The 12,181-nt window shown below is 46.7% G+C and overlaps 1 protein-coding gene across 1 annotated transcript in view; it reads left to right on the forward strand.

Moving 5' to 3' along the window:
• The first annotated feature begins 4,458 nt into the window (after positions 1 to 4,458).
• AFAP1L1 (actin filament associated protein 1 like 1) overlaps positions 4,459 to 12,181 on the forward strand; it is a 90,825-nt gene continuing 83,102 nt past the window's right edge. The window contains exon 1 of the mRNA XM_063292412.1: positions 4,459 to 4,690. Coding sequence (XP_063148482.1) covers positions 4,663 to 4,690 — 28 coding nt within the window. The 5' untranslated portion in view covers positions 4,459 to 4,662. The remainder of the gene's footprint in view (positions 4,691 to 12,181) is intronic.

Raw genomic sequence — 12,181 nt, forward strand, 5'->3', positions numbered from 1 at the left:
GAAGATGAGACCCCCAGGTCAGAAGATGGTCAAAATGCTACTGGGGAGGAACAGAGGGTGAGTTCAACTAGCCCCAGCCGTGATGACGCAGCTAGCTCAAAGCCGAAAGGATGGCTAGCGGCCGACGGTGCTGGTGGTGAACGGCAAATCCGATGCTCTAAGGATCAACACACCATTGGAACCTGGAATGTAAGATCTATGAGCCAGGGCAAACTGGATGTGGTTATTGGTGAGATGTCAAGATTAAAGATAGACATTTTGAGCGTCAGTGAACTGAAATGGACTGGAATGGGCCACTTCACATCAGATGACCACCAGATCTACTACTGTGGACAGGAGGACCACAGAAGAAATGGAGTAGCCTTCATAATTAATAGTAAAGTGGCTAAAGCAGTGCTTGGATACAATCCAAAAAATGATAGAATGATCTCAATTCGAATTCAGGGCAAGCCATCTAACATCACAGTGATCCAAATATACACCCCAACCACAGATGCTGAAGAAGCTGAAGTAGAGCAGTTCTATGAGAATCTGCAGCATCTACTGGACAACATGCCTAAAAGACATGTTATTTTCATCACGGGAGACTGGAATGCTAAGGTGGGCAGTCAAATGACATCTGGAATTACAGGTAAGCATGGCCTGGGAGAACAAAACGAAGCAGGACATAGGCTGATAGGATTTTGCCAACACAACTCACTCTGCATAACAAACACTCTCTTCCAACAACCTAAGAGACAGCTTTATACATGGACTTCACCAGATGGACAACACCGAAACCAGATTGACTACATCCTTTGCAGCCAAAGGTGGCGGACATCTATCCAGTCGGTAAAAACAAGACCTGGAGCTGACTGTAGTTCAGATCACGAACTTCTTCTTGCACAATTTAGGATCAGACTAAAGAGATTAGGGAAGACCCACAGATCAGCTAGATATGAGCTCACTAATATTCCTAAGGAATATGCAGTGGAGGTGAAGAATAGATTTAAGGGACTGGACGTAGTAGATAGGGTCCCAGAAGAACTATGGACAGAAGTTCGCAACATTGTTCAGGAGGCGGCAACAAAATACATCCCAAAGAAAGAGAAAACCAAGAAGGCAAAATGGCTGTCTGCTGAGACACTAGAAATAGCCCAAGAAAGAAGGAAAGCAAAAGGCAACAGTGATAGGGGGAGATATGCCCAATTAAATGCAAAATTCCAGAGGTTAGCCAGAAGAGATTAGGAATTATTTTTAAACAAGCAATGCATGGAAGTGGAAGAAGACAATTGAATAGGAAGGACAAGAGGCCTCTTCCAGAAAATTAGAAACATCGGAGGTAAATTCCAGGCCAAAATGGGTATGATCAAAAACAAAGATGGCAAGGACCTAACAGAAGAAGAAGAGATCAAGAAAAGGTGGCAAGAATATACAGAAAACCTGTATAGGAAGGATAACAATATCGGGGATAGCTTTGATGGTGTGGTTAGTGAGCTAGAGCCAGACATCCTGAAGAGTGAGGTTGAATGGGCCTTAAGAAGCATTGCTAATAACAAGGCAGCAGGAGGCAATGGCATCCCAGCTGAACTGTTCAAAATCTTGCAAGATGATGCTGTCAAGGTAATGCATGCTATATGCCAGCAAATTTGGAAAACACAAGAATGGCCATCAGACTGGAAAAAATCAGCTTATATCCCCATACCAAAAAAGGGAAACACGAAAGAATGTTCAAACTATTGAACAGTGGCACTCATTGCCAGTAAGGTAATGCTCAAGATCCTGCAAGGTAGACTTCAGCAATTCATGGAGTGAGAATTGCCAGATGCACAAGCTGGGTTTAGAAAAGGCAGAGGGACTAGGGACCAAATTGCCAATATCCGCTGGATAATGGAAAAAGCCAGGGAGTTTCAGAAAAACATCTATTTCTGTTTTATTGACTATTCTAAAGCCTTTGACTGTGTGGACCATAACAAATGGTGGCAAGTTCTGAGCGATATGGGGATACCAAGTCACCTTGTATGCCTCCTGAAGAATCTGTATAACGACCAAGTAGCAACAGTAAGAACAGACCACGGAACAACGGACTGGTTTAAGATTGGGAAAGGAGTACGGCAGGGCTGTATACTCTCACCCTACCTATTCAACTTGTACGCAGAACACATCATGCAACATGCTGGGCTTGAGGAATCCAAGGCTGGAGTTAAAATCGCTGGAAGAAACATTAACAATCTCAGATATGCAGATGACACCACTTTGATGGCTGAAAGAGAAGAGGAACTGAGGAGCCTTATGATGAAGGTGAAAGAAGAAAGTGCAAAAGCTGGCTTGCAGCTAAACCTCAAAAAAACCAAGATTATGGCAACCAGCTTGATTGATAACTGGCAAATAGAGGGAGAAAATATAGAAGCAGTGAAAGACTTTGTATTTCTAGGTGCAAAGTTTACTGCAGATGCCAACTGCAGTCAGGAAATCAGAAGACGTTTAATCTTTGGGAGAAGAGCAATGACAAATCTCGATAAAATAGTTAAGAGCAGAGACATCACACTGACAACAAAGGTCCACATAGTTAAAGCAATGGTGTTCCCCGTAGTATCATATGGCTGTGAGAGCTGGACCATAAGGAAGGCTGAGAGAAGGAAGATCGATGCTTTTGAACTGTGGTGTTGGAGGAAAATTCTGAGAGTGCCTTGGACTGCAAGAAGATCAAACCAGTCCATCCTCCAGGAAATAAAGCCAGACTGCTCACTTGAGGGAATGATATTAAAGGCAAAACTGAAATACTTTGGCCACATAATGAGAAGACAGGACACCCTGGAGAAGATGCTGATGCTAGAGAGAGTGAAGGGCAAAAGGAAGAGGGGCCGACCAAGGGTAAGGTGGATGGATGATATTCTAGAGGTGATGGACTCGTCCCTGGGGAACTGGGGGTGTTGACGACCGACAGGAAGCTCTGGCGTGGGCTGGTCCATGGAGTCACGAAGAGTTGGAAGCGACTAAACGAATAAACAACACCTTCATGTCAGTGTTGACTCCTGGTGACTGCTTGGACATGTCCCTACAGTTTTCTGGGCAAGATTTTCAGAAGTGGTTTGCCATTGCCTTATTCTTAGGGCTCGAGAGAGAGTGTCTGGACCAAAGTCACCCAGCTGGATTAGTGCCCAAAACAGGATAACAACTCACTGTCTCCTGGTTCCTAGCCTAGTGCCTTAACCACTACACCAAACTGGCTCTTCTAACCCATTTACATGTGTGTAATAAGCCCTGGTGCTGGCACTTCTAAAAACCTTTCTCACCTGCACCTAACCATGCCACAAATGTGCCCTGGCAATATTCTGGCATATCCCCACAGCATTGCTTTCATCACATCCCCAGCCTAGGAGTGAGACAGCTGTTCTTAGCTGTATTGGTCTTAAAAGGCAGTCTCAAGGTGTGGACAATTGTTAGGCTTTATTACCTATTACCTCGGACAGAATTCAGGTAATGGGCAGTGGCAGTAGAGATAGGATAGGGTTGCTGCGTGCCTGATGTGGACAGCAAATTTCAAGCCAGGATGAACCAAGGAAGGGCAAATAGCACTTCAATTCAGCACTGGGGAACGGCCTTGACTCTGCTTAGGATGGGGCTGGCTACACAGGATACAACAGAAGAGACCTGAAAAAGTGACACATCTGCTTCAGCCAATTCATTGCATTTTTCTTACTTAGAAAGACAGTAAGTATCCTATGCTCTCCAATACATAGCAAAGCATATTCAAAGTGTGTTAATCAGTCTCTATGGCCTCATGCCCAGAGTTTCTTATACAGAAGTGTGAACAGTGCTGGAAAATTGTCATGTGTGATGTGGTAAGGAAAAATACTATTCCTGGGGCCACTGGTATAGTGGCTTACCACCTTACTTTTGAGAGTAAGGTATTAATGACATACACTTCCCTTGACTAGTTATAAAGGGCCAAATGGTATGTGGCAAACACAAAAAAGGGGGCAGGAGACAAGAATGTATACAGAGATACCCGTGTATCCTATGGGTCAGTTCTATGCTTAATTTTATATCTACCATTATATAAACCTTGAGCTTATATCTTTTCCATTTTTGCCCGGAAGAATCTGGGAAATGCAGTTTAAATAACCAACTTCAGCCTGGACAAACAAGAGTTGGAGGTGGGCAGCCACGCACCCACGGAGTGAGGAGGTGTGGGGAGAGCAGGTCTAAAAAGTGACTCGGTGAGGTAAGGCGGGGGGGGGGGGGAAGCGCGGGCCACGAAGGGGGGCAGCGGGGGACGGGGCTGGGCGCGTCCCCGCACACACGCGCTCCAGGAACACAGGCTATTGTCATTGTGTACAGAAGGTCGCACCTGGTCCGGAAGGGCGGGGCAAGCGAGTGGAGTCGGCCCAGCCCCGGCGGAGGTTTGCTCCGCGAAGGGCGCATCTAGACGGAACGGCGCTAAGACCTGGCAGTCCTCCTGAGGCGGAGGAAGCGGCAGCAGGGAGGGAGTGCTCAGCGAGAGCTGAGGGAGCCGGCTGAAAGGTTGACGTTTGTGTGCCGGAGGAGCGGGGCGCATCCCTCGGCTTACTCGGGGCCGGGCCAAGCTGTGAGCTCTCCGCGCTCAGTGGCCCGCTGCTGGCAAGCGATCTCGGCGGGGGCGCACGTGCTGCTCGAACTGTCTCCCGCCTCTGACCATTCATGCTCCGGACCATGGACAGACTCAGCGGTAAGCCGTGCCCGAACCAAGGGCTGCTTCGGCTTCGCTACGGGGCGTCTCAGAGGTTTTTAAAAATCTGTTTGCCGCGGACGGGCGGGCTGAGGGAAACGTCACCTCGTGCTCCCGGGAAACCGCGCTGCTGCTGTTCTGTGCTCCCCAATATTGAAATACTGCCTAGCCTGGGACTGAGGGACCCCCGTGCCGCTTTGGGAGGAAGGCATGAGATTGGGGCTAGGGGAGCTTTAAAAACCATATGTGAGCGCTTCCTCTCCTCACAGATCTGCTTGCACCAGTTCCAATAGGAAGCCTCGTTTCTGGGCACAAGTGCAGCCCGCAGTTTGTCCACTGTGTGAGAGCCTTCCGTCTGATCCGGGGAGGGGGCGAGCCACGCCCACTTGAACTCGCATTCACGGCACGTTCCGCGTGGGGCAATGCCATTGTGGTGCTCAAACGTGGGGAGTTGGGGGGAGAAATAGGTGGGCATGGGAGAAATGCAAGGTTCCTGTCGAGGGATGAATTTTGGAAGCCTAATCGTAGGTTGCCAAATCGAATATGTATACACATACGCGTTTGTGTACATGTGCGTGTGTGTATGTTGTGAATGGGCAGTCGTGACCACATCGCGGTAGGAAAAGCAGAATTATGGGAAGCCGTTCTGCGTGGAAGGGATCTAAAGAATACCAGGCGAGCGGTGCGCACCCAAAAGGCTTCTACCGCGGCATTGTTTTCTAATGGGGCTTTGTGTAACCTGCGCGCTGGAGGCGGAGGCGCGCGGTTGCCAAATGGCGCTCCTAGAACTTCCTTGGCAGGCTGACTGCGTGCCTCATCATTGTTTCTTCGTTGTTACTAGATCCATCGGGGACTATGCTTGATATTCGGCGCAAATGCCATCAAGAGTTACGTCTTTCTTAAACGTACTCGTGTTTGCTCGGTCAGCAACCCGCACAACATGAAGTGCCCCTATTTGAGGTGGAGTAGGCAAAGTGATTGAGCAGCATGTATTATTAGGCAATGTATATTCCAAAAAACAAAACGTTTTTTAAGACTGTTGCTCCATTTGTGTGCATATGCATTGTGCATGAGAAAAAATAATTCCTCAGAACAGGGGTCAGGAATATTGTTTTGAGGCTCTGAAGGGGGATATTAGTATACCAGATAAAGACCAAGGGGATCCAGCCATAGTTACTCCATATTTACTTAACTGTTGTAAGTATAAAATTAGATAAGCCAACCCAAAGTTCTTGTCAAGAGAAGATGAGACTTTTGACCTGAGGGGTGATGGTTGTATGATTGGACCTCAAATCAAAAAAGTGGCCTACCTGGTTCCTGTCTATGGGTTCATTTTGCTACAATATTTTGAGATAGCTGTTGAAAATTGGTGCTGGTGCTTGGTAGAGAGACACATATGAAAATCAGCCTGGACTGAACTCAGTTCACATTGACTTCTGGGCAACCTGTCCCCAACTTGATATCTCCCAGATGTGTTGGGGACTCCAGCTTCCAGAATTCCCATGCAATATTGGCTCTGCTACCTAGAATTCTGGGAGCTGTAATTCCAACACACCTGGAGGCAAGACATCTGTTGGGGAAGTTTACTCTGTCTGCTCTTAATTTTGAATGGTTTTTAAGAACTGTGTGTGCTGAGCTCATGTGTTGCTGTGTGTGTGGCAAAGTGCCTATTAGCTACCACATTCAGTGTGGTTATGGGAGTCTCCATCTTTTGACCATTTTTCATGTCTGAGCTGTCCTCCACGTGATTTCACTTCAGACATAGATAAGTAGAAGGACAAAGCAAAAAACAGGAGAAAAGAGGGTCAATTCAAGCATTCTTATGAAGGCTCACAAAGAACTAATTGGGCAACCAGAAGATCCTTAAATTAGTTTCCATATTTTAAGACTACATTTTCCCAAGATGGAATCCTCCAGATGTTTTGGACCTCAATCCCCATAATTCTCAGCCAGCATGGTCTAGAAGTTGTGATCTAACAAACTGAAGGGTCCCAAGTTGGGGAATAGTGGCTGAGATGATGCGTCCATAGTTTGAGGAGGTGGACTTTTGCTATCCACAGTTACTGAACTCAGATAAAAGGTTATTGTACCTTTATTGTAAAGGTTACTTTTGGGGGGCTTACACTTTTTATTGTAATATTTCAGTGGCAGTAAGAAACACTTTCTGTGCTTTGTCACTCCTGATAACTTTCCTTTTAACTCTCATTTGGAGAGAAACTGCAGAGGAGTCATTCTGTAGAACTTTTGCCCTTCTTACCTCATTCATGAGGCAGTGATACACAGATCTGTTCGCAGAACCAAGTCTTGCAACTGCTTAGACTAGGAAATTGGTTCTGGCATACGTTTTTGTGGATTGCATCCCTCTCATCAGATGTACAAAGTGTTATTCTGAAATAGGAGAATGGATGGATGGATGGATGGATGGATGGATGGATAGGTGGATGGATAGATATCTGCTGATACTTCACAGGAGGGAACTTTAGGGAACAATTTCATGCAAAGGATACAGAGGTAATAACAATTACTTTATTAAGAGTGGCCATCAACAAAACAGTTGTTGGGTGAGATACAGACATTCTTGTCTTGGTGAGCTGATTAACACATGGCAGCATGATTTTAAAAAGTCTTTGTAGCAGATTGCTCTCTCTCTGGAAACTGGCATTCAATGGAATCTTAACTGTTCATGTCTGGAAATGCTATGTATATCTCCTCTATATACAGTGTACACATTCCAGCAACAGTCTGAGCAGCTGTGAGGGCAGCCTTGATAAGTTCCTTGCTATGATATGCGACTATAAATAAACCCTCTTCTGCACTTGACCACCACTGGCTTCTGCTAAAGGATGCAAACTTTTTTCGGCTGGAGAGGTGTTTCAGTAGAGAATAACATAATAATACAGTACTGTAGCAGCTGTATCAGGTCTGCAGGGCGCTGGCATCAAGAAACAGGAAGGAAAATAAATTTCCCCTTTCCCGTTCTGCCTTACAAAATGGGTGGTACTAATATGATCTTTGGTTTAGTGGGGGTAAAACCAGAGTGGAATCATGTTGCAATCCTGGAAAAGTCAGGGATACTCCTTTTCCCTCCAAAGAAAAAGGGTATATAGTGGCACTTTGTGGAACATGGAAATGGTGATCACTCTGTCCCCATCTCCTACCTGGAAGCTGTTAAGCACTGACCTATTCAGCCTCTTATCCTGTTACAATGTTCATTCTTAAGGTAAGAGTGGAGATCCAATGTCCTTCAGAGGTTGGATTATTATTCCCATCATCTCTGGCCATAGCCCTTGTTTAGACCATCAACAAGGATGGTCAACTACCCCCTGAGGTGACTGTCCTGACCCCAAACTCAAGACTTGCCATTCAGTTTCTCTGCTCCATTTTTGCAACTCTCCTGATATAGGAAACCTTTCTGCTGTCTAATAATAAGGACAGATAATGGAACTCCTTTACAAATGTGTTGCTTAGGGAATCTTACCACCTTGCCTCCAGTAGAGAAACTGCTTAAATACTGAAAATAAGTTCTGAAATATAATGAACTAGATCTGCAAGTAACCAAGTGTGTACTTTGGTTACAGGCACATACTGTTTACATATAGACTGGGTCATACATTAGTGTCATTATCATTACAACTACAACTACAACTGGCCTTTTCTCTTAAAGCTCTAGGCAATGTGTGGCAGGTCTTCTTTCATTTTATCCCTATGACTTAGACTGGGATGAGAAAGAGTGACAGGACCAAAGTAACTTAGACTTGGTAGGAGGAGAGAAATGTCAGTCTATGGTGGAAGAAATCAGCTCTCTTCATCTGATCTCATCTCACAAAAACTTACGCCTTTTAACAAAATTTGTTGGTCAGAAAAGGTGCTACCAAACACCTCCTGAGTTTTAGCAGGCTTCCGTGTTTGAGGGGGATTTGAACCTGTATTACCCAGTTCCCATGCAAAACCTTAAACACTACACTGTGTCAAATAAATGGTAATATAATTTATTTGGATCGGGCTTAAAGTTGTTAGAACTTTTTTTTCAGACTTTCTCTCTTCAGCCCAAGACAGATGTTCATGTTATACACACAGACATGGGCACACACAAACAAACATTTCCCTCAGCAAATATACATACAAATATACACAAATACTTACAAACAGAAAACATTTTGGTTACAGATACTTACATAAAGAAACCTCTCTCAGCAATACAAATATTTGAGCTAATTGGCATGATCATGTTGTGTTGTTTTAAAACTTTAAGTTTATCATAGTGGAAAGTGCCCAAGCTTGGCCCAATTACGTTACCACTTGAATCCACATATTCGGTCCATTCCAGACATAACTGCCATGCATGGCTTTTACTCATACCTGCTTGGGCCCCCTTGTCCCAAGCCAACAAAAGCTTCTCCAAGGAGAAGTCGATGGGGTTTTAATTCCCCATCCTACTACTGCCCTAAGCATGACATGCGTGTCCACCAAGTTTGGGGTTCTCCTGACCGCCTGGAGACTTCCTAACGAAGTACTGGTCCTCCACATGCTTCTCTCTTCCCTGGATCTGGACTCTCTAATAATTTGGAGCAGTAAATTTTTTGCCCAGTTATGGTTCACTCACACAACCTTTCGCAACCCTGTCAAGGCACACAGATCAGCTGGTCTCACCACTATCTAGGCAGAGGCCAAGGGGCATCTTGAACCAGCAGACACACAGCCTTGGTCAACAGGTGGTTTTATCAATAAAAGGTATCAATCACACACACATTCATTATGTCATGTTCACTGTTTCAATGTGCACTGTACACCGTAACGTTTCACATGCCATGGCGCTGACGCGCATTTCTGTTTGGGAGGGAGCTGCTGTGAAACCTTGTGCCAAGCTCTGTATCTATGTTCATTTCAATGGAATGTGTTTGGGTTATGTGCTCTGCTCAAGGACTTTTCCCGTGGACCATCAGAAGCCGTTAGGAGCACCTGGGATTGTGAGCCTGAGAAGATTCTACAGGGGGAGGGATTTCATTTGCACCGAGGGTTTTTAGTTTGAATTTGGTATGCTTTCATCATTCTCAGCTTTCTTTGTGATCCTGCATACTATTCTTTAATAAATCAGATATCTTTGAATTCCTGCTCATGAGCCTGAGAGTGTTTTAGAATAGGCATTCATTACATAAAGCTGAGAATCACCAAAGTTGTACCATTAGCTCCTACCAAGATCAGTTTCTTGAGAGGGAAAATAGTTAACGATGGCCGAGTCCAAGCTCACGACTGGGGGACTTGAGGAGCCGGCTAGCTTGATGCCCGAGTCGACGGTCAAGAGCGGAGAACTGAGTCTTACCCCAGAACCTTCAGATTTCCGGCAGGATTCGACTTCCAGCCCTGAGATGGAGGAATCTAACGATGGGGGAGAACCAGAGCAACCGGCACCCAGCGAATCGCCCACAGAGTTGATCACCTGGGATGAAATGGGAGAACCCCAGCCAGGGACGTCCCAGGCGTCCTGGAAGTATCGGTTCGCGCTGACCCCAGATGTAGAATCTACCACAGTATCAACAGAGAGACAGCCTAACATGCGAGGGAGGGAGGAATCTCAAACCCCTGAAAGGCTAAGAGTGGTGGAGGCCAAAATAGAATCGATGGAGTACTTGTTAAGAAACCTGTCTCTATCATTGGGGGGCAGGGGAGGCACAACGGAGGACCCAGCATCACGCAACCATCCCCCATCCTCCCACCCGGACTGCCGGCGGAGCGGGGCCGGAGACGGCTCCGGGATGAATCTCCACCCTGCAGAGCTCGACCACCAGTGTTCCCACCCCGAAGAGGGACAACTACCGTAACCTGGGGCCCAACCACTCAAGCAGCCGCCGGTTCTGCTCCAACAGGAGTGGGGGTGAAAGATTTTTCTGTCAAGTTTGATGGGCATCCAACCAAGTTATCTTTCTTTCTAACCAATGCTAAAAGTTACATGAGGCAGTTTGGAGCATACTTCCCTTCCGAAGAGGCTAAGATAACTGCCATTGCCACCAAGTTGAGGGTCGAGCAGCTGACTGGTATGTTCAATTAAGTGAGGCTGACTCTCCTGAACTTGAGTATTTCAAGGACTTTATGGGGGCATTAAAGCTGCATTTTGAGGATCCTCTGGCCAAGGCAAGAGCTAAGAAGGCGCTGAAGGATCTTACCCAGAGCCAGCTGTCTGTAGCTGATTACGCCCTGGAGTTTAAGGCTTTATCTTGGAGAATCCCCAACTGGTCTCAGTCAACTTTAATAGAACGGTTTAAAGAGGGACTCAACCGGGACATCCTACGGTGGGCGTTGTATAGAGATGACCCAGAGTCATTGTATGAATGGATCTGTCTAGCCGGCAAGGCTGAGCATGCCCAGCATACCTTCATGCAAACCAGACGACCTGAAAAACCACCAGACACCATGAGAGGACCCCAAAGTGCTGCAACTGCTGCCCGGCCAGGCTATAGAGCTTGGGAAGAGGAGAGAGATCGGCGCTATGCGAGGGGTCAGTGTCATGAGTAAGGATGGCGAGCAGGGGGCTCCAATCCAGACTGTTAAGCGCATGCGTAGCACTGAGGAATTGGTCAGCCATTCAAAGAGACACAGATCGGGACCGCCTTAACCTTTGGGGTTTATATGTCTGGGTTTTTCCCACGCTTCTTCAGTTTGTTAGGATTCCTGTTAAGTACTAGCAATAAACATTAGAGACCAGTTCCTTGTCTCAGCGTGTTTCCTGGCTGTTAGGACAGTCAGTGTCTCCAATGCGGAAACGGGGGCCATCGAGCAGCTGATTGCCCAAAAGCCAAGGCTGGAGATCGAGCGGGCAAACTGCTGGCCAAATTGCCCCTCCCCTCATGGCGGATGACAGCAGCCAAGGGAGCACCCAACGCTGAGGAAGTATTCTACTTCTCAGGAGAGGCTGAAGATGACTCTAAGGAGCCGGTGGGAAATGCCAGCCACCTGCCATGAAGAGCGCCTGTGGGCAGGTGGAGCAGGATGGGTGCGAGGATGCTATGGTGAGTGCTGACTGTCCCACTTTAGCAGTAAAAGTCAAATTGGGCTCCTGCACAAAGACTACAGAGGTCTGGGCTTTAGTTGACTCTGGGTGTTCCAGGTGTCTAATTCACCCTGATCTGGTTGCTGCTTTGGACCTGCCTAGCTTCCCCCTCCAGCATCCTTTGATCTTCACACAGTTGGATGGTTCAATGGCAGGGGGGCGGGGCTGGCAACCCATTTCACTGGAACTGTCGCAATGCAAATGGGCAGCCACTGTGAGACTTTAAAATTCGTAGTAGCACCTGTTGGCAATCCCTTGGTAATTCTGGGGATCCCCTGGTTGACCTATCGAAGCCCATATATAAACTGGGAACACAGAACTGTGACTTTTAAAGATGGGTTTTACCAAGCTCCTACAGTGGAGAGAGCTTCATGTGCGGGGGTTGGAAGGGCTGCGACCGCCACGCCGCACCCTAACTTGGCACATTTAGAAGGCTTGCCCGATGG

This window comes from Candoia aspera, chromosome 2, assembly GCF_035149785.1.
Source record: "Candoia aspera isolate rCanAsp1 chromosome 2, rCanAsp1.hap2, whole genome shotgun sequence".
Taxonomy (NCBI): domain Eukaryota; kingdom Metazoa; phylum Chordata; class Lepidosauria; order Squamata; family Boidae; genus Candoia; species Candoia aspera.